This window comes from Malus domestica, chromosome 14 (genome assembly GCF_042453785.1).
Source record: "Malus domestica chromosome 14, GDT2T_hap1".
NCBI lineage: Eukaryota > Viridiplantae > Streptophyta > Magnoliopsida > Rosales > Rosaceae > Malus > Malus domestica.
The window spans coordinates 5,001-29,883 of record NC_091674.1 but is presented as its reverse complement, the minus strand read 5'-3'; the positions used below and the strand labels follow the sequence as shown (position 1 = coordinate 29,883).

Below are 24,883 nucleotides of genomic sequence, written 5' to 3'. Positions count from 1 at the left end.
AAACTGCATTCCTAAATGGTATTTTGGAAGAAGAAATTTATATGCGACAACCTGAGGGATTCATTGATGTAGATGGTAAAGAATTAGTATGCAAACTCAGGAAATCGATTTATGGCCTCAAACAGGCTTCAAGACAATGGTACTTGAGGTTTGATGAAGTAATGCAATCACATGGTTTCACTGAGAATTCGGAAGATGAATGTATATATTTTAAATCATGTGGGAGACACTTCACCATATTGGTGCTATATGTGGATGATATCCTCATAGCTAGCACTGATTTAACCTTACTGCATGAGACCAAATTAATAATCAGTGACAATTTTGAGATGAATGATATCAGCGAAGCAACCTATGTCTTGGGGATAGAAATAACTCGTGACAAAGAGAGAGGTTTGCTTGGAATATCACAAAAGGGATATATTGACAAGATACTCAAGAGGTTCAATATGTCAACTTGCAGTGGTTATGATGTGCCAGTGACTAAAGGAGATAAATTGAGCAAGCTGCAAAGCTCTCGAACTGAAGTTGAAAAACTTGAGATGAATGACAAGCCGTATGCTTCAGTTGCAGGGAGCTTAATGTATGCACAAGTATGCACAAGACCTGACATTGCTTTTGCATTAAGCCTGTTGGGGAGATATCAATCGAACCCTGGACATGCCCATTGGATTGCAGCAAAGAAGGTGCTTAGGTATTTGCAGAAAACCAAAGACTATAAGCTGGTATACAGGAGAAGTGATAAGCTCGAGTTGGTTGGCTACTGTGATTCAGATTTTACGGGATGTCAAGACTCACTAAAATCTACCTTTAGCTACATTTTTATGATGGCAGGATGAGCAATCTCGTGGAAAAGTATGAAATAGAAAAATGTAGCTACCTCTACTATGATGGTTGAATATATGGCTTGTTACAAAGCAACTTCTCAAGCGGTTTGGATTGGAAAGTTTATAGAGGGTATGAGGGTCTCCCATATTGTCACAAATCCATTGAAGATATTTTGTGACAATACTGCTGCAATTTTCTACTCCAAGAACAACAAGAGATCTTCTGGGACTAAGCACATGCATATCAAGTATAAGTTGGTTAGGGAAAAGGTTAAGCAAGGGTTCATAAAGATTAGCTATATAGATACTGAATCAATGCTTGCAGATCCCTTGAACAAGCCACTTCCAATCATGTCTTTCAAGAAGCATGTAAAAAACATGGGATTGATCTCGAACTTAGATATGCTGAGTTAGTGGGAGTAGAAAACTGGTTTTAGCTGCAGTAAATAAGTGAGCTAAACTCACTGAGTTTTTGAGGTTTGAGGTGTGGTTTGTTTCCGAGGTTGGGTTTGAATAAAGATTGTTTTAATTATTTGTGTTCACATGATGCATGCATATTTAATTCCTTTTAGGCATAAGTCTGTTTTGGAATAATGAAAGTTTGGCAAACATGCAGAATGCATGAATAGCATAATGTGTCATTTTGAAATGACAAAAGGGTTTGCGTTGGCAAACATATGAACTGCTTAAAAGCAAAAAGCATAAGGTGGCTTTGGAATGGTAAAAAGTTTACATTGGTAAACATATAGACCATTTAAAAGCATAAGGTCTGACTTATGAAAGTTACGATAATAGTGGACTAGAGATGATACAAAATAAGACAATTCTTGAGTTAAAGTGCATCTCTAGATCATAATCTAATGGTTTTCATGTGAATGGTTGACTCAATGTGTGTGATCTGAGATAAATTATCTTTACAACCTTGTTAGTCCTACATTGAGAAGTCCATTTGACAGAAATTTGAATTAAGGATGGGATTGGGTCGCAATAATATGGCCATTAAAGAAACAATGATCTCCGACATATGTTTGAAGCATGATCATTACAATTAAGTAGATCAAGTGGGAGAATGTTGGATTTACTCAATATAAATCAACCATAAATGGTCTACTATATGTAATAGGAATGTATAGGTTGGAGATCAGTTAAGTTGCGATTTGATATCCTTATATCAATCCTACATTGAATGTCTTACATTATAGGTAGGTTTTTGATTGAATCCTTAATAATATATGATTATGATATTTTACTTGAGAGCCAAGAAATGAGAGTTTTAGCTTTCCTTTATGGATGGAATCTAAGACTTTTTGGCTAGTATATAAACACCGGTCACTGCTAACCCTAGATCACGGCAACTAAGGCTTCCCATAGAGCATTGTCATAAAGCTAGGAGTTTACAGAAGAGTTGGTGTTTTTTTCTCTCTCTCGATCATGGCAAACGTGCCGATAGTGGTGTTCTCTTGATCACACATTCTTTGCATGGCTACTGCACCTTCAACAAGTAAGAGTTTCATATGAGTTATATATATATATATTTATGTATACTGTGTTTTGATCATACAAACATCACGGCCTACAGTCAATCACTATTCATTGAGTGGATTAAATGGGTTGTATGCCAATATATTTTTTAGGAGTGGAGTTGAGTTCCAGCGCCTATTCGTAAGTGATTCTAAATCACCAAACAGATATCACTCACTGTCAGGAATCCCCTAGTCCCTACCCATATTTCGCTCCAAATTGACAGTAGGGTGTCGAAGTTCCCAAGGTTGAAGGCCTTATCAATTACTCTTCCATATGGACTGGGCATTTGTCGACAAAAGACTGTTGACCATCTTCTGCGTCCTTTTTGCAGAGAAAGTGAGGAGTCTATGGAGCACTTGCTTTTGCTTTGCCCTTGGATCAAATTGTATGGCATGGATCCGATCTCAACTACAAACCCTTCCCCGATCATGTGACCTCTTTGGATGCTTGGTTTTCTAAAGGATATTTAAAGTACTTCACCAAATGTACAGAAACAAGTTCCAAGAGGAGCGAAGATCATCTTTAAGCACACGATGAGGCAAGAAACAAAGTTTTTTTTTATCACAATATTCTTTTCAGCCTCAGAAAAACATTCTCTTTAATAGCTCCTGGCCTGCTTGGAGGGATGTGATTGCTTGCGCTTCGGATTGCAAGTCGTGGAGGGAGATTAAGGAAATAGCCAAGACTCCAGAGTAATGCGACTGCCCCACCGTGACCTCCATCCCTGTCTCACTCAAATAACCGGAACCAAGAGATCTTCCAGTGTTTTATTAAGAAGGAAATACAGACTTCAATATATCTACTGGTAAATTATTGCTCGCGGCAACGCTTTTTGTCCTTTACATCAATGTTGTTGCTCTATCAGTTTAGGTTATCTACAAGGATCAAGGTAAACTACAGATAATTTCTTTTTAAATAAGTCTAGCAGCAGTCCCCATTGCACCTCGTTCGATTACAAAACATCAACAACGGCATGTATTTTTCTAAATCACTAACTGTGCAAAAGAAAGGACGTTCAGATCCTTCCCACCAAATACCAAGATAAAGCCGAAGTGGACTCTCACTGGAACATATGAAGAAAAGACAATGAAATTGTTTGGTGTAGGCTGCTGCCTTCAAAGTTGTTAGAGCATTCCCGGGCTTTATCCTCTATGAGGTTAATACATTTCAAGCCTTAGTGAGAACTTTCATCCCCAATAAGTCGGAAAATGGGGTTAAATCTACCACTGGGGCTAGCAACTTTATTTCTTAGGTAGCATAAAATTGGGCTACATCTAGCCCCAACAAACAATGTGTCCCACAAAAAAGTAGCAAGCTATGTGAGCAAAATTTTATCATTCTCCCTCCACTTGCGAATACACACTTATACTCTCCTTTATTCTTCTTTTTTTTTAGTTTTTTTTCTTACATATTTTTATTGCAATTTGGCTAATTAATGATTGTTTTAAATTTCATAAGAATTGAAATTTCAAATTGATTTAACGTTCATGGGCATTAGTGGGTGAAATTTTCAAATTTTTTTTTTTTCAAAATTGTATGATGCTAATTACCAATTGGTGCAAGGTTAATTGTTGTGTAGTACGTGAAAATCAAATTATTTCAGATGACGAAGTGGAGGTTTGAATCTTTTAACGGATGAGATTGAGATAAAAGAATTTAATCCAAAGAACGGTTCATAAGTGATGAAATCTAATTTTGTCACAATTTGAACTTTTTTAGGTTGAAAGTTCATAAAAAAAAAAGTTTAAGATAGCAAGTCCAAAAATCAACTTAAAAAAAGTTTTAAAAAAAAAATATCGCATAATCAAATTACTACAAAAATAAATTTATATAGCCTCATATACAGTTCGAAAGAAATAGCTCCTCATTGGGAGATATTCTTTTATAAAGCCTCAAAGATTCTTCAGAACTCTAAAATGGGCTATACCCACCACTTTTTTAGCCGCATATAAAGCTCGGGAATGCTATTAGGCCATCTCCAACTGAAGGAGGGCCATATGGCTCATTTTAGCCTTATAGCCCTCCAAGAAATTAATATTTTAATGAACAATGCCATACTATATTTCATACTATCTCCAACTGAGAGGCCAAAGGGCCATAGGCAAAAAAAAAAAAGGCTGGGCAAAGAAAAAAAGTACAAAAAAAAAAGTGGGCTGGCTCATCGGGCTGGAGATGGCCAGCCCACTGGCTTGATTGGCTGGTTTTGGCCCGATGGGGCTCACAAGCCCTTTGGCCTAGCTCTCGGTTGGAGACAATTTTCGTGTCATTTCGGCTATTTTTGGCCCTATAACCTTTTGGCCAAATCGATTGGAGATGGTCTTATGGAATTGAAAATGCTTGGAGGTCCCCTTGTTCATGTGGTCCCTAACAACCCAGGTCCTGTTTGTAGAGTGACTAGGCTCTCAAAAGTTCATAGTATACCACAAGTGTGGTCTCTCAAAAGAAAAAAAAAAAAAAAAAGAGAATCCAATTAGCTTTAAAGCTTTAGACCATCTCCAACCCTTGGGCTAAAACCTAAAATTCTTAGCCCATAAAATTTAGGTTTTAGCCCAGAAACAGTTTTTCTGCTCCAACCTTTCTGGTCTAATTTTTTTAGCCCGAGATTATTAAAGAATAAATTTAGGCTAAGTTTTTCTTTTAAAGCAATTTAAAAAAAATTATGTACACTATCATAATTTAATTTTATGAACATTTTAACCTAAAAATATTTAAATTCCGATAAATATTGAAAAATCACTAAATTTAGGTGAATTTTGAGTTAAATATATTTTTTAATTATTTTAGCCGTTAGATTTAAATTTGGGTTGTTAGATCTTTTTTTTTTACCTTTAGATTTGATTATATTCGATCTCAGCCGTTGGATTCAATTAATACTGGGAGACATGCCAATGTGGGTGGGGTCCCGCTGGTGGTGCCCACACCATTTTCTGGGCTAAATCTTGGGGGGAATTTGGCTTTTGTTTGGCTTTTATCTTTTAGCCCATACATTTAGCATGAGTTGGGTTGTGTTGGGTTGGGTTTAGACTATCTCCAATGGTTGGGCTAAAAGCCAAATTTTTTAGCCTGAAAAATTTAGCTTTTAGCCTAGAAACAGTTTTTCTGCTCCAACCTTTCTAGTCTAAAATTTTAGCCCGAGATTATTAAAGAACGAACTTAGGCTATTTTTTTTCTTAAATTAATTTAAAAGTAAATAAATAAATATGTAGACTATCGTAAATTAATTTTATGAACATTTTAATCTAAAAATATTTAAATTCCGATAAATATTGAAAAATCACTAAATTTTCCACAAAGCAAGCCTTCAACTTTCACTAATCTTTCAACCTTGGCTAACTTTCAATTCACCAACCGTTCAACATCAAACTTTCAAGGTTCACCAACCGTTCAACTTTCATCAATCATCCTCTATATAAACATATGTCCAATATTAGTTGATCACACAACTTTTCAACCTTCAACCTTCAATATTAGTTGATTTGTGCCAATTGCACAATCTTCGCTAACAGAAACTCATGCCAAGCATAAAGCAACATCTTCCTCACAGGTCCAATTACGACCTCTAATATGCTCTCTTGCCATGTTGAACAATTTGGAAATGGAAAGAAATGGTAGAAAGATAAATTGGAAGAATTGTAGGAGAAAATTGAGTTTTGTGTGGATGTTTGAATAAATACATAGGTATTTATAAAGTTTTTGGGTGAATTTTGAGTTAAATAATTTTTTTAATTATTTTAGCCGTTGGATTTAAATTTGGGTCCTTAGATCTTTTTTTACCGTTAGATTTGATTATATTCGATCTCAGTCGTTGGATTCAATGTATTTTAAAATAACATATTTTTTAAAAATGAAATTTGAATCTGGACTGTTGGATCAACCAACGGTCCTTAAATGATGGTCGTTGGATGGGGAATAGAGCCGTTAGGCTCAGGGGAAGTGGCCGATAGGGCCCTGACAGTGGGCCCCCACTTTGTCGGGAGCAATTTAAAGCAGGCCCGTGGGGCGCATCCACGAGTGGGCGAGCCAAGCATGACCCAATTTCGGGCAAGTCCACGCGGATTGGGGGGGGGAATTTAGCCCAGCTTTAACATTTGGCTTTTAGCCCAATGCTTTAGCTTGGGTTGGGTGGTGTTTGGGGGAAAATTTGGCAAATAGCCAGCCCATGGTTGGAGAGTGTTCTAGAGGGGGAATAAAACCTAAAAAATAGCATTTAGCTCAAGGTTGAGTTTGGTCTTAGACATCCTCCAACCCTGGGCTATTTGCCAGACCTCCTCCAACCCTGGGCTATTTGCCAAATTTCCCCCCAAAATGTCCCTCCAAACACCACCCAACCCAAACTAAAACATTAGGCTAAAAGTCAAATGCTAAAGCTGGGCCAAATCCCCCATTTCCCCTAAACGCGTGTACTCACTACAAATTGGGCCAGTCTCAACTCGCCCACTCGCGGACGCGCCCCACGCAATCTGCTTCAAATAAGCTCCCAACAGTATTGGGGCCCACTGTTAGGGCCCTGTCGGCCATTTCCTCGAGCCCAACGGCTCATTTCCTCGAGCCCAACGGCTCATTTCCATAGCCATCATTAAAGGACCGTTGGTTGATCCAATGATCCAGATTCAAATTTCTTTATTTAAAAAATATGTTATTTTAAAATACATTGAATCCAACGGCTAAGATCGAATATAATCAAATCTAACGGGGAAAAAAAAGATCTAACCGTCCAAATTTAAATCCAATGGCTAAAATAATTTAAAAAAAATTATTTAACTCAAAATTCACCCAAAAACTCTATAAATACCTATGTATTTGTTCAAACATCCACACAAAACTCAATTTTCTCCTACAATTCTTCCAATTTATCTTTCTACCATTTCTTTCCATTTCCAAATTGTTCAACATTGCAAGAGAGCATATTAGAGGTTGTAATTAGACCTGTGAGGAAGATGTTGCTTTATGCTTGGCATGAGTTTCTGTTAGTGAAGACGATGCAGTTGGCACAAATCAAAATAAAAAGGTTTTGTGGGATAAAATCATTGCAAAGTTTCAAGAAAACTGCAACGGCGGGGGTAGTGGTGTTTATGATCGGTGGAAGACTATCAATAAAGCATGCACTTTATGGAAGGGAAGCTTGGAGAGAGTTGTGGTTGGAATGCCTAGTGGAAGGAGAGCCACATAAATTATGAGTTTTTTTCTTGATATTTTACTTGTCGTGTACATAATATTATTTTGCAACTAATTATTTTTATTATTTTTTGCACAGGGTGACAAAGCAATAGAAATTTACAAGACAAGTAACACCAAAAAATCAAGTTTTTAAGTTGCAACATGCTTGGGACGTCCTCAAGGATTGTCCGAGGTGGGCAACCGATGCGGACCAACAATGGGGAAGATTATTTCAACGTGAAGCTGTACTGAGAAATGCCAGAGATGAAGGTGTCGATGAAATGACCCCATCTCCTTCTTTAGCAAGGCCCTCGGGAAGATATAAGAAAAAGGAAGTCCGAAGATTCGATGAGTGGACACTTTGCTACCGGAATTGCAAAATTGAACGAAATCCATAGCGCTCGCCAAAAAGAATTGGCTCAAATGCGTTTGCTAATGAAGGAAGAAAGGGATAAGGAGCAAGATAGGTTTAAATTAATTTCAAGATGAAGGACCTCAACAAATACACTCCAGAGAGGAAGAAGTTCTTACGTGGTAAGCAAAAGAAAATTTTGTGAAAGTATGCCACAAGGAGTATATTTCAAGATGATGAATCCTCTGAACCCTATATTCGAAGTAAACCACGAAGTCCATCACCAAGTAAAGATGGTGGATATGATTATTAAGTTTATGTAGTGTATGAATTATGTGATTTATTAATTAAGTTTATTAATTGTCGTTTGTATTAAGTTTATGTGGTTTATTATGTGGTTCATATACTTTATTAAATTTATGTCTTATTAATTATTGTTTCTATTAAACTAGATGTCTTCAATAATTATTGTACTTATTATTCCACACTTTGATGTAGAATAGATGCCTTCAATAATTCAACCTCCATTCAATACTTTATCCAATGTAGTAGACAAAATACTTTGCATAAGAAAACACTTTTTATTACTAGAAAATAACAACATAGAACACTTAAAATTATTACATAAATGCTCAACCAACATCATCAACGTTCACCTTCTCAGTGCCATACATGCTCAACCAAATTCTTGTGGAGTGTGTCATGACCTTGAGGAGCTTGAATTCTATTTAAATTTCTCATATACTCACTCAATGTGACCCTATCCTGTCGGGTCTCATATATGGTTGGAGCGAGATATTCAACATTTCTTGCAACAGCTCTCGCATGTGTTGGTTGGTCATCATCCATATCTTCGTCTGAATCTTTTTCAATTTCGATGTACTCATCTTCTACAATCATATTGGGCAAAATTATGCACATCATCATGATTGAATGGAGGTCTTCAGTATGCCAAAGTCGAGCTTGTAAGATCCTGAACGCTCTCTCCACATCCTTCTTGTAAGACTTTTTGCCTTTGCGAAAATAATTTCTTCTTTGCACTATCGGGATGAGAAAAACTTTTGATAAAGGTAGACCAACTAGGATAAATACCATAAGTTAGGTAGTAACCTAGCTTATACCTATTACCATTTACCTTGTATCAAAATTCTGGTGCCTATCCATTCACAATATCATCGAACAGAGAAGAAGACCAAAGAACGTTGATATCGTTGTTTGATTTGGGAGCGGTGAAGAATGCATGCCAAATCCATGTGTCGTAAGACGCCACAGCCTCCAACACGATGGTTGGTTTGTTATGACGACCCTTGAATTGGCCAGCCCAAGCAGTAGGACAATTGTTCCATTCTCAATGCATACAATCGAGACTTCCTATCATGCCAGGGAAGCCTCTTTTGTCTGCCTTGTGTAGAAGCCTTTTCAAGCCTTCACGATTTGGCTTGCGGAGGTATGTGGCTCCATATATGGCTTGAATTGCCTGACAGAAGCGCTTCAGGTTCTCAATAGCAGTACTCTTCGCAAGTCGGCAATACTCGTCAGTTGAGTCTACAGAGCACTTATTAGCTAGTATTCGAAATGCAGATGTGAGCTTCTGATGAGGTGATAGACTTAGTCAGCTTACAACTTCTATCTTCCTTGCAAAGTAGTGGTCATAATTGACAACTACATTCAAGATGCTTTCAAAAAGCTCTATCCTCATCCGAAATCGCCTCCTAAAATCATGAGCAAGAAATCTCGGACGCTCGATGAAATAATCTTTCATCATTTGGTCATGACACTTTTCTCTATCACACTGCACAAATAAACGCCCCATGACAAAACCATGATGGCTAGATTTGCCATGGTGCTCATATTGCATAACCGAGTTTACAAGTTCAGCTTTGGCGTTGATTAGTTTTGCATCCTCAATGTCAAGCCTTGCTTGGTATTGTGCCATCTGCATTACCCTGCTACGCCTTCTTCTATCGCCCATTGATGAGACATTGAGGATTTTTAGGAAACCAAAACTCTTTGAAAGTTGAAAGATTGGTGAATATAGAGGATGATTGAAGGTTGAAAGATTGTGTGGTCAACTAATATTAGACCTATGTTTATATAGAGGATGATTGATGAAAGTTGAACGGATGGTGAAAGTTGAAAGTTTGGTGTTGAACGGTTGGTGAAAGTTGAAAGTTGAAAGTTTGGTGTTGAATGGTTGGTGAAAGTTGAAATACAAATCTTTGATGCCGTGTCAAGTATGCAAGGAAACAAAATTCCTTGCAGCAAAATAAAAGCATACCAATCACTACCTATAGGATTCAAAATGATCAAAGAATACCTTTGCCACATCTCCAAATAAATAGCTAAAAGATGTTTATTTTTGTCTACCATGAGAATTGTGAAGTCCTATTTGGACTTAGAAGACTTCAAGTTCACAGTGAAGGAAAAAAAAATAATGAAAATGATTTGAAAAATTTGAGTTTTAAAGGGTAAAGTGAATAGTATTAGAATTTACATTTTAATGTAAAAATATGATTTTTCGTTAAAATGAATCGTACAAGGACTTTTCGTTAAAGTTTAAAAAAAAAAAAAGCTTGCTGACAACTTCGCAAATTAATTGGGGAAAGATAAACGTGAAGCCGCAGCCCCCATCTAAATTCATGGGCTTTGTAAATTTGGACCCATGAATTAGAAATTAAGCCGACTAAGGGCTGGTTTGGTATTGCTGTGCTTTGAAAAAAAGCTGTTTTGAGAATAAGCGACTGTGCTGTGAGAATAAGCGGCTGTGAAATAAATCAGCAGAGTGTTTGGTAAACTTTTTTGTAAAAGTGCTTTTGGAAAAAAAAAGCAGTCTGTTAGTGGGTCTTTTCATTAAAGGAGCACTGTAGCTCCGTGTGCTTTGAAAAAAAAACCAGTTTTCCAAAGCTGCAAATAGCAGCTTTAGCTTTTTCCTTTGATTTCAGTTTATTCTCACAGCAGCTTCCAAAATAAGCTTTTTTTTTTTTCAGTTTACCAAACACCTAAAACCCTCACAGTTTTTTTTCATAGATGTTTTTTTTTAAGGAAAACTAATGAAAAGGGTTTGAAAACTTTGAGTTTTAATGATAAGGACAAAATAAAGGGTAAAGTGAATAGTACCAGGATTGACTTTTTAGTGTGAAAATGTGGTTTTTCGTTAAAGTAAACAGTACCGGGTGCTTTTCGTTAAAGTTCCATTTTTTTAAGCACCTTACTCCCAAATCATCTCTAAAAGTGAGATGAAAAACCCTTTTGACGATTTTACTGTTTCTGTCATTACTTTTTCTCAATTCATACAGTAAAGTGACATATTTATCCCTGTGGCTTTATGGAATAACAAATTTTTTTTTTCATTTATTTTTCCATTTCTCTCTCCAAAACAAATTTTCCATTTCTCTGTCTAAAACTCTCTCTCTCTCTCCTCCCCCATACTCAATCCACAGCTTCTTCTCCAACTCTCTCTCGATCCACAGCTTCTTCTCCAACTCTCTCTCGCCATAGATGTGCGGAACTGCAACAGTCGCAGAGATCGCGAAGCAGAGCGTGGAAGGCATGATCAAAATCGATCGCCTTGCAGAAATTGAAGCCGTATAGATAGATATGAGGCCGAATCACCGATCCACAGGGGAAATGATGGCTCTCGATACCATCACATCAGTGATAGGCCGATCCCCTACTCTCTGCGCCTCTTCGGAAACCCCTCTTGGTAAATTTTCGAACTTTACCCCCAATTGTATTTGCTCTCTCTTTCTTAATCTAAAGCTTAGGTCTCTCACTTTAACTTTGTGTTTAGGTTGGGTTTGCGTTGTGAATTCTGAATTCTGTGTTTAATTTGGATTTTTATATTTTAAAATTTGAATTTGTAGCCTGATTTGAAGGTGAATTGGGACAAGCGATTGCTACCTAAACTCATGACCATGATTGAGTAAAAATATACCAGTAGTTTTATTTTATTATTTTATTATTATATATATTTTTTAAGAGAAAGGTCACACTATTAGCAAAACAACAATTATATAAGAACGCAGCATGCAATGGGGATGGATTTTAGAAAAAAAAAAAACAATTATTTGGGTAAATTCATATGAGAAAAACGGTGAAGGAAAAAAAAAAAAATACATTCAAAGAACCACCAACGGAACTGACGTTACAAAACAGATTGCAAGTTACATATTTTTTAAAGAAGATTTCAACTTCAAATTTTGTTTTTTGTGATGGCAGAGTAAGGAGAATGTGATCCCCATTAGCTCCAAGCTTGCGGTAAACATCTCTTTTTGTTCAGGGTTATGAGAATTTTTACAGGAAGAATTAGAAAGGGACCTCAAATTTAAATCTGGTATTGTAGAATTGTAGAAAGAAAAATGTGGAGTTGGTTGCTGTGGCTAAGTGTTGGGTTTGTAGTCGGAGCAGCGGCGATTCTAGCCGTGGAAGTCGCAGTTGTACGAGTTTTCATCAGCAGGTTACAGCACAAAACCAAGCAACAGCATGACAAAGAAAAATCATCTCAAGAAAGAGGATCCAAGTCAGACCATCTACACCCTCGTCGATCCCTGGAATTTGCTTCCACCAAGGAGAAGGAGGTATTTACCACTTGTACTTGAATATTCATATCCCTGGAATTCGTTTCTTTAATTTCTACTTGTAAATTTATCCTCTGCCTTCTGCTTTTTCTCGGGAGTTTTCTTTGTTGCTCTGAAAACAACATTAAATTCCAAATTCAATTCAACTCAACTTTGAGAATTTGTACTTTTATGATCATGAAAATTTCGATTTTGACTCTTTAACGTATCCCAGTTAAATTGATAACGTGGAACAATATAACTAAAAATTTAAATATGATGGAATATTTGGGTGAGTAATTGACAGGTTATGTGTCTATTTGAATATGTTTTTTCTCGAGGCACATTTTAAGGATCATGAGGCTGTATGACTTTAGAAATGTATACATAAGGCTGTATTTATAATCCTAAATATAATAAAATCGTGTTAGAGAATATTTTCTACTTTATCTAGTTTTCTTTGCAAGACAATAATCTTTCTAATGAAATGTTGATCAAGCTGAAACAACTGCATTAAGGATTCTATTTAGCATAAGGCATTGGAATGGAAACTATTATATGTATTGTTGAGGTTACACATTTGCTTGCGGTTGACTGAAAAGATATACATCTTAGGTATTTTTTTGTACAGAATTCAGTCATATCACTGCATTGTACTGAATTACCTTTTGTTGGCACTATTGTACATTTACCATTGATATTGGGACCCAACCTGTGCTTCCCACATCCCTTTTGTGGGGAGCTAATCAGTCTACACTAAACTTGTTCATCTAGGCTTATGACACATATACATTACTCATGGCTGTGCATAGCATTTTTCTAAAAGCTTTCCCTCCATTAGGGTGTAATTTGGGTTTTAGAACCAGAAAAAGTTCCAAAAAACTGGCAAGAGAAAGCTCTACGAGAGCAAAAGAGAGAGAAGGAATTCTTTGAGGTTTCTCCTATAAAAAGATATGCAAAAATCAAGAACAAACTACTCATTCTGACAGAATCAGATGGCTCCCAGACAGCTATACAGTTAAAGGGCTGCACTATTGAAGCTGTTTCCTCAACAAGTCTATCTTCAAGAAAATGGTAACTGGCAATTGCCACACATCCTCTGCTTCTAACCATTCTTTTTCAAATTTAATCAAGCTGGGATGATCATAATTGTCATTTTACTACTTTTCCCAAATCTTTCCCATACAAGTGCTATGACAAATTTTTTACAGCGAGGTGACAAATTTTTTTTGAAGACGTGTATACTTCCATGATTTCTTTTTGTAAAGATATAAAGTGCCGTAATATCTCTTATTACTGTGAAAAATAAAACAGAATTGTCTTAGTTCTTAGCCATTTACAGTGTTTCACTATGTTTTTGACCAGTGCTGAAAGTTTCTTTCTTTTCTTAAGGGCCAAGAGGTTCCCCATTAAATTGGATAGCAAGGCCACCTTATACAAAGGAAGTAAAATATTATACATTTATCTTAAAACTTCAGTTGAGAAGGAATCATGGTGTAAAACTCTTCGTCTAGCATCGTGTGATGACAAAGAAAAACTTGACTGGTTCACCAAGTTGCATGAAGAATTTCGCTGCTACTTGACATTGTTAAATACAGGCCATCCTTCACTCATGAAACAGTCTGGTGGACTCTATGCTGCTGAACCCACAGATAGGGAAAATAGGATTGATGGTTCTTCCTCAAAGGTTCGTATGTTCTTGAGAAAATTCACAAAGAAGTCTTCGAAGATTGGTCCAGAAAATAAGTTGAGCTGGACGTCATCCTTAGGCCGTGAAGAAAGAAAGATAAGTGAGAAAGTTCGTCCAAGCCAGGATTTTGTTTCTTCCAGTAGTTTGGCAGATGCTAGTCCATTAGTGAAGAGAGCTCAGAGTTTCAGTGAAGGGAATTTGGCTATCCCACCATCTTCCACCTTAACTCATTCTGGTAGTCAGAGTCATATATCTGTCATCTCTGATGCAGGCTCCGATGAAAAATTTGGTTCTGATGAGGGAACACTTTGTTGGAATTTGTTAATTTCACGGCTCTTCTTTGATGCCAAAAGTAGTGTGGAGATGAAAAGAACCATAAAAGCTCAGATTCAGGTGCACCATACACCAAGAAGATTTCATCATTTCTGTTAGTATACATGCATGCATCTTCTCATATTTGCATTAAGAAGCATATCATGCAAATATGTGCGCACACAAACGCACACACATTCAACTTGTTTTTTTTTGTATTTTATAAAAGGGAATTGTTATTAGCACTCCAAAAATTTCATTTGGCACTCCAAACTTTCTATAATTAGAAAGTAAAATACACCTGTGAGGAGTGTAGAATGATATTTTTGGAGTGCTAATAACAATTCCCTTTATAAAATTTTAACTCTGCAATTGTTGCTATTCTTGTCTTTTCAAGCAGATGGTAGACACTCGAGGATGAGCTAAATAATATTTCGGATAAAGATTTAGGTTAAACTGACTTATATTTGCAAGGCACCTGTAAATGTAGGGTTCATTTCATGTAACTGGGCCTCCATGTATCAAATTTTCCGAATTTGATTGAGTGTATTTAGACATCTTGAATTTGGCTTTTGCTTTGTGTACTTACACATTTCTCTTCTATTATTTGTCTGCAAAGGCAGATGTAAAATTATTGTGTTTTATTTGATTTTGCCTACGACAGAGGACATTGTCCAATATGAGGACCCCAAGTTACATGGGCGAAGTGATTTGTACAGACATTAATATTGGGAATCTCCCACCTTACATCCATGGTTTGAAAGTACTCCCGATGGACATGAATGATGTATGGGCTTTGGAAGTTGACATTGGATACTATGGTGGTGCGGTGTTAGATGTTGAAACAAGACTGGAAGTCCGTGAATTAGATTTCCAAAGAGGCAGCGAGGATTTGCGTCCAGAATCAGGCTCTGTTGGAGATGTTTCAGCTGATCTTCTTGAAGAATTTGAGCATTTTGGAAAGCAGTTAAATCTTGCTGAAGGGACAGTTGATGCGCCCGAGAATAAGGAGGAATGTGACCCAAAATCTGGTGAGATTAAACTAAAGTCAACTTTTGTGCACTCTGTGTATTTTCCATATATACCTTTGAAACTCTTGATAGCTCACATACAAGCAGCCTCTGGGTTCATAATACATTGATGATTGTATAGTAGTGGAAATATTATCTTGTTACCTATAATACTGATTGGTGATTGCTATAAGTACACTACATAGCTTGAAAAATAGTTCACAAGGTACTATATGATTAAAGAATCAATTGAATTTGGGTTGCCTATGATCAAGAGAGCAAACATTAAGATTTAGAGCCTTAGACTTCAAACATCAAGATTAAAATGGTTGTCTAACAGCTAGGCATGGAATAAAGGTCAAACCCTAAAGGAAATCGTATATAAAACTTTAAAAAATAATTAAGTAAACTTGAGGATCTATCTGTCTGAACAGCAAAATCATGCAGTTCAAACAGCACAACGTCTGGATACAGATGTAACTTGGTATGAGAATTTTTATATATGCATGCACAGGTGATCTATGACGATTCAAGTTGAGGACCACATTGTTGGAGCCCACCCAGCAATGTGGTCCCATAATTTCAACCTTGTAATTTTTAAGGTTTATTTTGAATATCATTCTTGCAAAGGATCTGCTATCTATAGGCTTGTAGTAGAGAAGAGGGAAACTTTCAAGTAAATTCACAGTTAATAAGGCAAAGAAAAGAAACTTTAAGCATGGAATTATTTTCAATTTGGAAGCTAAACGTTACACATTTTCTAGTTATATAAGTTAAATAATATTGTATTATTTTATTTCACAGCCTAACTCAATTTTACACTACAATGAAAACTACAAGTTTCGTTTTGTAGTATCATCTCTTTTATTGCCTGAAACGTTCTGTTGCAGATGGATCAAAGAGTTCTAAGAGCAGTATGTCTGCATCAAATTATGGATCCAGGTGGAAGTCACTTCTAAATTCTATAGCCAAACAAGTTTCACAGGTTTGTAGATGGATCTCTGACCTATATGTGTTTCTGATTCCCTGGACTTTCTTGTTACTTATGGTTTAATTCTCTGCGGACCATGACTATTGCTGATCTTCTGTCCATGATTGTTGTCCCCTTCATTAGATGGATATTTGGCTGTAGATGTAATGCGTGTTTGTGTGAGTTGGCTCTTTTCTCTGTTTAAGTTAAATTATTTTATAGCATAATCATATATGACATGCTAATGTAGATAGAGACCGTTAGACCATGAAGTGAACAATAATAGGTCATGAAAAGAAGCTTGAGCTTGGTAGTTGTGAAAACTGAGTTGTATTTTCTGGAGACAGCCATCACCAAAGTGTTTTATACTCGCAAAAAGAATACTGGTTATAAATTTCTCCGATTTGATGTGTTCTCTCGTCTTTCACACGTGCGTGCACAGAGTCAGAAGCACACTTTATTTGTATGTGCATGTATGCGTACTTAAAAAAGTTATCTATCTCAAGAGCTTCTGCATTACTAACTGAACATATCTAATTGAAGGTGCCTCTCTCTTTGGCAATAAGGATAACATCCTTACGAGGAACACTGCGGTTACAAATCAAGCCACCTCCTTCAGACAGACTATGGTTTGCTTTCACATCCATGCCTGATATAGATTTCAATCTGGACTCGTCAGTGGGAGACCACAAGATTACTAATGGACACATAGCTTTGTTTCTGATCAGTCGGCTTAAGGTACAGAAAATTGCTTCCATATTTGGTAATTTTCCTTCTATTATTTTATTTTATTTTGTTTTGGAGCATGCTTAACTTCATACATGAGGTACGATGTTTGTTACTATGATGTGTGAACTCTCATACACGAGGCATGATGTTTGTTACTATGATGTGTGAACTCTCATACATGAGGCACGATGCTTGTTACTAATTACTATGATGTGTGAGTTCACCCAGCGACAGCTTAGAAAAAAAACATGGTTGTGGTATCATGCTCACAACAGCAAGCCCTTATGAAGCTTCATTTCACTTGTACAGACTGCAATCCGGGAAACTCTAGTGCTTCCAAACTTTGAAAGTGTATGCATACCATGGATGCTAGCAGAAAAGGACGATTGGGTACCGCGGAAGGTTGCTCCTTTCATATGGGTTAACCCAGAATCTGTGAATGATCCAACCACTGTATGTGAAGTACCCATCGTCCAACCTAGTGAAGGAAAATACAAGACAGAAGCTAGCAGCGGAATCTCCGTTGATAGGACCAAGCATAAAAAACTGAAGAAGACCGAGTCTATTGAACAACCAATTGGTGAATCCTCAGATGTGCTAGCCTTTTCGGTGAGTTCTAACGATCTGTCAGCTGGGAATACTGGCGGGACTTGTCAAGAGTTGAGAACTCCTTTATTGGGGAATGGTGAACTAGAGGACAGTTTCAAACACAAGGTAGAGGGTATACCCGAGTCTCAATCACTTTCGAGGTCAACAATATTGTTGGATAAACAGAATCATAGCTTTGAAGAAGATGACCCAAGGCTAAAGAGAACAGGGAGAAGAGCAAGGATGCTTGATCTGGGGAAGAAGATGGGGGAGAAATTGGAAGAGAAGAGGCGCCAAGTTGAAGAGAAGAGTAGGAACATTGTTGAGAAGATGAGAGGACCATGAGATGGTCAGCACAAGAGACAGTTGCATTGCTGATAGGTAAATTATTTGTAAATTTTATTTTTTGTTGCCGAAAATCCCGAGTACGGATATCTTTTCTTGCTTCGCATGTATTATACAGATAATTAGCACTAAGGTGTATCCACAAGCTTTGGAGGTTCTCAATTTTCTTTGAGAATATTGACTTTACAAATTTGTCAGTAGGTCCAGTTGAGAATTGCAGACCACTTGATGTTAATTGTCCTCATTGCCATGGTTGTGGCAGAACAAATTGTGTGCAGCTGCTGTGACACAACGCCTCCTCCACTGATACTGATTGCCTTCCTTGTACAACTATGAGCATGACGAACTAAAACAGCAGTTATAACTATCATCTGATGTGCATGGTTGCGGCTAAATCAAATGCATGGGGCACTTAGGTCAATTGGTTCATACTGTAAATTCTCGAGCCTTTCATAAATAGTGTAATCCATGTAGTCAACACACGATATTTGCCTGCAACGGACAAATTTACCTTCTGATGCAATGTAACAGAGACCATTGTTTGACCCAACTTTGATGGGATATTATACTTTCAATTTTACCTAAAAATAAAGTGGCATAAGGGACGTAATTCAATTAGAAAACATATAGTGATCCCAAACCCCCACTGTGTCCAAGGTAAATTACAACCGTGCACAAGGCAATATAAACAACCAAAGCGCCTTTCCGTGCCAAGGCAAGGCACATAAGGGTAAGGCATGCCATGGCAAGCATTGTGAGGCAAGGGCAAGGAGTGATAAATGGAGAACATGCTTAGCCGGTCATGCCTTGGCAAGTTTTATCTTGTCATTGCAAGTTAGGCACGCCCTACCCTTCGGGTGTCAGTGGTGGTGGCTGCGGTTATAATAGAGGACAAAGTAGTGGGGACTACGGTGGTGAAAACCGTGTTGGTACGGGTGGTAACTATGATGGGGGTCGAAGTGGTGACATGAAGGAGGTAAGAGTAGCAGTTAAGGCCTGTCATGCAAATGAAATGTTAGCGTAAGAGGTGTAGGTTACTATTCATAAAAAAACAACTCCGCGTTCCCCGCGTTTTGGCATTGGGTGCAATTCAACTTTTTTTTGCTGGGCGTAAAGAAACAACTCCTCGTTCCCCTCCCTCTTCCCTTTTCATCTTCCGCTCCGGTCTTCCCTCACTAACCAAGGTTATGGATTTCAAGAGCCCACCACATATCCGCTGCTGCGGCTACTCCGCCTCCTTCTGCTTCGGCACGTCGGCGTAAGCCACCCCCATAGTGGCGTGAATGTTTGACGTTGTTGACGAGGTGAAGGTCCTGCGGCCGTGTTTGACCTCCTTCGATTTTTAAAGTTGGTTTCGTTGGAGGCCAATTAGGTTGAAATCAGGGCCCGATTAGATGTTGGTGTGACTCGATTGGATGTTGTGTTGCTTAAGTTTTCGATATCGTCAATGTCGGAGGGATGAAGTGGGATGATTTACGTGGGATGGGGTTTTGGAATGTGCAGAGGGGTTGAGGTTGAAGATAAGGAAAGAGGAGCTGCGCTGGAATTTTAAAGTTTTTTTTAGCCTGCACAAGTAAGACGACATAAATTCTTCTTTTGTTTAAAATTTAATTCTGCCCAAAAAATTAAAACAAAAAAACTAAAATAATTTTTTTTTTAAATTTTTAAAAAATATTTCGTAATTTTTGACAAATAAAAATATTATTGTGACCATGTTCGTGATATTATTGTGTTAGTTGTTGTGATCACAGTAGAAAATATCGATAATATCGGCGAAATATCGCCGATATTATCGTTTTTTTGGGACCCCGATATTTTAGTAACTATCCAACTTGTTTTCGGCAGAATATCGCGATATTATCGATAATATCGATAATATCGCGATATTTTCGAAACTATCGCGATATTTGGTATGGACTCATCGGAGAACACAGCCGGAGCAAATAATCCGAAACCCTAAATCCCCAAATTCTAATTCAAAGCAAATGAACTGAATCTACAATACAGGATTCCCTAAAATCGATTTCAGTACAAAAATCAACATGTTTACAAGCCGAGAAGAACGATTTCAGTACAAAAATCAAAGCAAATGAACCGAATCCCTAAATCCCCAAATTCGGATTCAAAGCAACTGAACTGAATCCCTAATTCCTAAATCCCTAAAATCGATTTCAGTACAAAAATCAAGCAACATGCAGATAAATCGCAATCTGTACAAAAATAGAAACCCTAATTCCTAAATCCCTAAAATCAATTTCAGTACAACAAAGGTGCAACATGCAGAAAAATTGAAATCTCTACAAAAATTTAAAGTAAAAGTCGAGAAGAAGAGAAGTAGGAGCCTGGAACATTGTCTTCCTCACGAATCCAAGACGGCTGGGACAAGGTCGTGCTCCTCAGTGGTGTCGACGGCTTGGACTACGATGATTTCCGGTCAATCTCCATGGATCAAGGTGGTTTAGAAGGCGGTTATGGAGTGGTGTCGACGGCTGGGTTTAGGGCGGGTGAGATGGGAGGAGCAAAGGGAGACAGGGAGACACGGAGACACGGACGAGGAGGATCGAGATTCGAGAGATGATGTCTCTGTGTGTGTGTGGAAGAACTGGAGAAGGGGGAAGGGAGGGAGAAGACTGAGAAGTTCTCGGTGAGAACGAAGGCTCAGACCGACCTCAGAGAGAGAAGAGAGAAGAGAGAGATTGAGAGGATTCGAGAATATGGTAGTGGAGTGGGAAATGAAAGATCGAGAGAGAGACCTCCGTGTGTGGTGTACGTGTGTGGTGTGCGTGTGTGGTGTGGTGGGGGGGGGTCTCGAAGTGTGTGTGTGGTGGAGTGTGAGTTCTTCAGTCTTTTTGACTGTCTGAGTGATGGCGTGTAAGAAAAAAAAAGCATCAAATGCTCCAAATTATTCAAAACCAAATCATTCCAAACCTATGTCTACCTCTCTGATCCAATGATCCAAAGAACTTTTTGCAATTTCAGAACATGCACAACAAATACTACTGCTTTCATAATGAAAGCGTGTGACAGTCTTTCACATGCAAAACAGTGTCAATGTCTGTTATATACTTACATTCTTTCATCCAGTGGAGTATCAGAGGCATTCACCGAATTTTAACATACATTCTTCTTCCCATACCATTTTCAAAACCATTCCAGATCCTTTCCATAGCCAAGCAACACAAAGGCTTCCATATTTAAGGTAAGTTTACAAACTTAAATTTATATTATTGTAATTTATACAACAACAAATAAATTTGTGTGGACTCGTATGTTAATTTTTTTAAGTAATTACTTGCATGTTAATTTTTGTAAGTAATTAAGTAATGTTAATATTAATTGTTTTAAGTAATTAAGTAATGTTGTATAATTATTCCCTAGGACAATTTTAATATGTTTAATGTTATTTATTATTTTATTTTCCTTATCATTTTCAAAGTCATTCCAGATCCATTCCAAAGCTTGAACACAAAGGCTTCAATATTTAAGGTAAGTTTACAAACTTAAATTTATATTATTGTAATTTATACAACAACAAATAAATTTGTGTGGACTCGTATGTGAATCTTTTTAAGTAATTAATACTTGCATGTTAATTTTTGTAAGTAATTAAGTAATGTTAATATTAATTGTTTTAAGTAATTAAGTAATGTTGTATAATTATTCCCTAGGATAATTTTAATATGTTTAATATTATTTATTATTTTATTTCCCTTACCATCTTCATTATCAAATTAGATTATTATTCATTAATATTAGGTTTTTTTACTATCAAATTGGATTATTATTCTTTAATATTAGATTTTTTTATTATCAAATTGGATTATTATTCTTTTATATTAGGTTTTTTTATTATCAAATTGGATTATTATTCTTTTATATTAGGAATTTTTTTTTATCAAATTGGTGGATTATTCATTAAATTGGATTATTATCAAATTGTATTATTATTCATCACCATGTTTTATATTAGGATAATTTTTTTATCAAATTGGTGGATTATTCATTAAATTGGATTATTATCAAATTGGATTATTATTCATCACCATGTTTTATATTAGGATTATTTTTTTTATCAAAGTGGTGGATTATTCATTAAATTGGATTATTATCAAATTGGATTATTATTCATCACCATGTTTTATATTAGGATAATTTTTTTATCAAATTGGTGGATTATTCATTAAATTGGATTATTATCAAATTGGATTATTATTCATCACCATGTTTTATATTAGGATTATTTTTTTTATCAAAGTGGTGGATTATTCATTAAATTGGATTATTATCAAATTGGATTATTATTCATCACCATGTTTTATATTAGGATAATTTTTTTTATCAAATTGGTGGATTATTCATTAAATTGGATTATTATCAAATTGGATTATTATTCATCACCATGTTTTATATTAGGATTATTTTTTTTATCAAAGTGGTGGATTATTCATTAAATTGGATTATTATCAAATTGGATTATTATTCATCACCATGTTTTATATTAGGATTATTTTTTTATCAAATTGGTGGATTATTCATTAAATTGGATTATTATCAAATTGGATTATTATTATCAAATTGGATTATTATTCATCACCATGTTTTAATTTAGGATAATTTTTTTTATCAAAGTGGTGGATTATTCATTAAATTGGATTATTATCAAATTGGATTATTATTATCAAATTGGATTATTATTCATCACCATGTTTTATATTAGGATTATTTTTTTATCAAATTGGTGGATTATTCATTAAATTGGATTATTATCAAATTGGATTATTATTATCAAATTGGATTATTATTCATCACCATGTTTTATATTAGGATTTTTTTTTTATCAAATTGGTGGATTATTCATTAAATTGGATTATTATCAAATTGGATTATTATTCATCACCATGTTTTATATTAGGATTTTTTTTTGTATCAAATTGGATTATTATTCATTAAATTGAATTATTATCAAATTGGATTATTATTCATTAATATTAGGTTTTATTATTCCATATTATTTGTATAATTACTTAACTTTTTACAATCATTTTCTTTACTTTGTATTTAATTCTTCTGTAGAATAACTTTATTATTTAGGTTCTCTTATTTTTATCAAAAAATAATTGTCTAATTTTAATGAAAAATAAATATAGGTACGTTTAAGATGTCCAGTAAACGTGATCCAGCTTGGGAACATGGAGACCCAATAGACGGAAACAAACATGGCACAATTTGCAAATATTGTGGTCGGGTAATGAAGAGTGGCGGAGTGACACGACTGAAGTATCATCTTAGTGGATTAGATCCATCAAAAAATGTCCAACGATGCGATAATGTCCCCCCAGAAGTGAAGGCATTCATCAGCACATTATTAAAAAATAAAAAACAGCAGAAGGAAAAGATGACACAAGGAATGGAAAATATTCGAGCTGGGCTACGGGGAGAAGTCTATGGCCAAGTGGTTGACAGTGATGATGATGACGATGAGGACGAATGTGATGATGACATGGGACCTGAAGAACGACGCAGTTTGAAACAAGCATTACGTGCCTCCAAACAGTCAGCATGGGAAAGAGAACACCTTCATAAAATTCCTAATAGGGGACAAGGTTCCGGACAAGTGGTGGTGCACAAATGAGACGGGGAGGCAGTCTTAGAGAATCACAACCAACACCACCAATAGCCCCAAGTTTATATAAGTTATCCAACGCACGTCAAAAGAGTGTTTGGAGTTATTTCAAGGGAGGTAATGTGAAGGAGGGAATGGGGTGTCTAATTAGCAAGTTCTTTATCTATGAAAATGTCCTGCTGCAAAGGCATCATCACATCATTTCAAAAATATGGTAGTGGGATGTCAACAGGCCGGTGTTGGAGTACAACCTCCCACTCCCTATGAGATAAGAAACAAATATTTGGATATGGAGTATAAAGACATTGGCGAGTATGTTAACAAGTTGAGGTCAAAGTGGGAAACTAATGGTTGCACAATCATGTGTGACGGATGGACCGGCCCGACCAGATTATCTATCATCAACTTCATGGTATACTCCAAGGGAAAGACAATTTTTTTGAAGTCTGTTGATGCTTCAGACCATATAAAGAATTACAAGTATATTTACAAATTATTGAGGGATGTAATCATGGAGGTGGGAGAGCATAATGTTGTCCAAGTCGTGACCGACAACGGTTCTGCATTTGTCAAAGCTGGAAAAAAGTTAATGAAGCATCATAATGTGTTTTGGACATCATGTGCAGCACATTGTATTGATCTTATGTTTGAGGCAATGGGGAAGAGAGAGAATGTTGCTACTGTGGTCAAAAGAGCTAGAACGATCACAAATTATATTTACAATCACGGTTGGTTGTTGGCAAAGATGCGTGAATTTTGCAGAGGAGAAATTATTCGTCCAGCTACCACTCGATTCGCCACCAACTATATTGCATTAAACAGCCTACTCAAGAAGAAAGCAGGGTTGAAGCAACTATTCACTAGTGACGATTGGGCCAACCACAATTTCAGCCGCTCAAATACAGGTCGTATGGTGGAAAGTATAGTGCTTGATCATGCTTTTTGGAGTCAAACAGAACATGTGTGTCAAGTGTTTGAACCTCTTACAAAGTTTTACGGATCGTTGACACTGAAGTGTATCCTACTATGGGGGCAGTATATGAGTTGATGCGTGTAGTGAAGGATGAATTGGAAAGAAAACATGGTGCAAGGTGGGTCGTAAAAATAATTGAAGACCGATGGTATAAAACATTATACCACGATTTGCATGCAGCAGGTATAAATTATGTCATAATTTGCAATTCATTTCTTTAGTTGCAT

The 24,883-nt window shown here is 36.4% G+C and overlaps 2 protein-coding genes across 10 annotated transcripts in view; both read left to right on the top strand.

Annotated features, from left to right (window-relative positions):
* Window positions 1-11,092: 11,092 nt before the first annotated feature.
* On the top strand, window positions 11,093-18,610 carry LOC114821052 (uncharacterized). Of its 9 annotated transcripts, none has more exons than XM_070811627.1 (10): window positions 11,093-11,563; window positions 12,079-12,117; window positions 12,203-12,437; window positions 13,258-13,490; window positions 13,809-14,499; window positions 15,083-15,449; window positions 16,319-16,413; window positions 16,942-17,136; window positions 17,437-18,096; window positions 18,323-18,610. In XM_070811627.1, the coding sequence occupies exons 3-9, from the start codon at window positions 12,219-12,221 to the stop codon at window positions 18,058-18,060; spliced, it is 2,424 nt and encodes an 807-aa protein (XP_070667728.1). In that variant the 5' UTR covers window positions 11,093-11,563; window positions 12,079-12,117; window positions 12,203-12,218; the 3' UTR covers window positions 18,061-18,096; window positions 18,323-18,610. The 9 variants fall into 9 exon arrangements, with proteins under 9 accessions (XP_070667728.1, XP_070667727.1, XP_070667729.1 ...); XM_070811626.1 differs by having other exon boundaries at window positions 18,262-18,610; XM_070811628.1 differs by having other exon boundaries at window positions 18,259-18,610.
* A 6,175-nt stretch (window positions 18,611-24,785) lies between these two features.
* LOC139191082 (uncharacterized) overlaps window positions 24,786-24,883 on the top strand; it is a 1,720-nt gene continuing 1,622 nt past the window's right edge. The window contains exon 1 of the transcript XR_011575219.1: window positions 24,786-24,839. The gene's annotated coding sequence lies outside the window, so the exon portion shown is untranslated. The remainder of the gene's footprint in view (window positions 24,840-24,883) is intronic.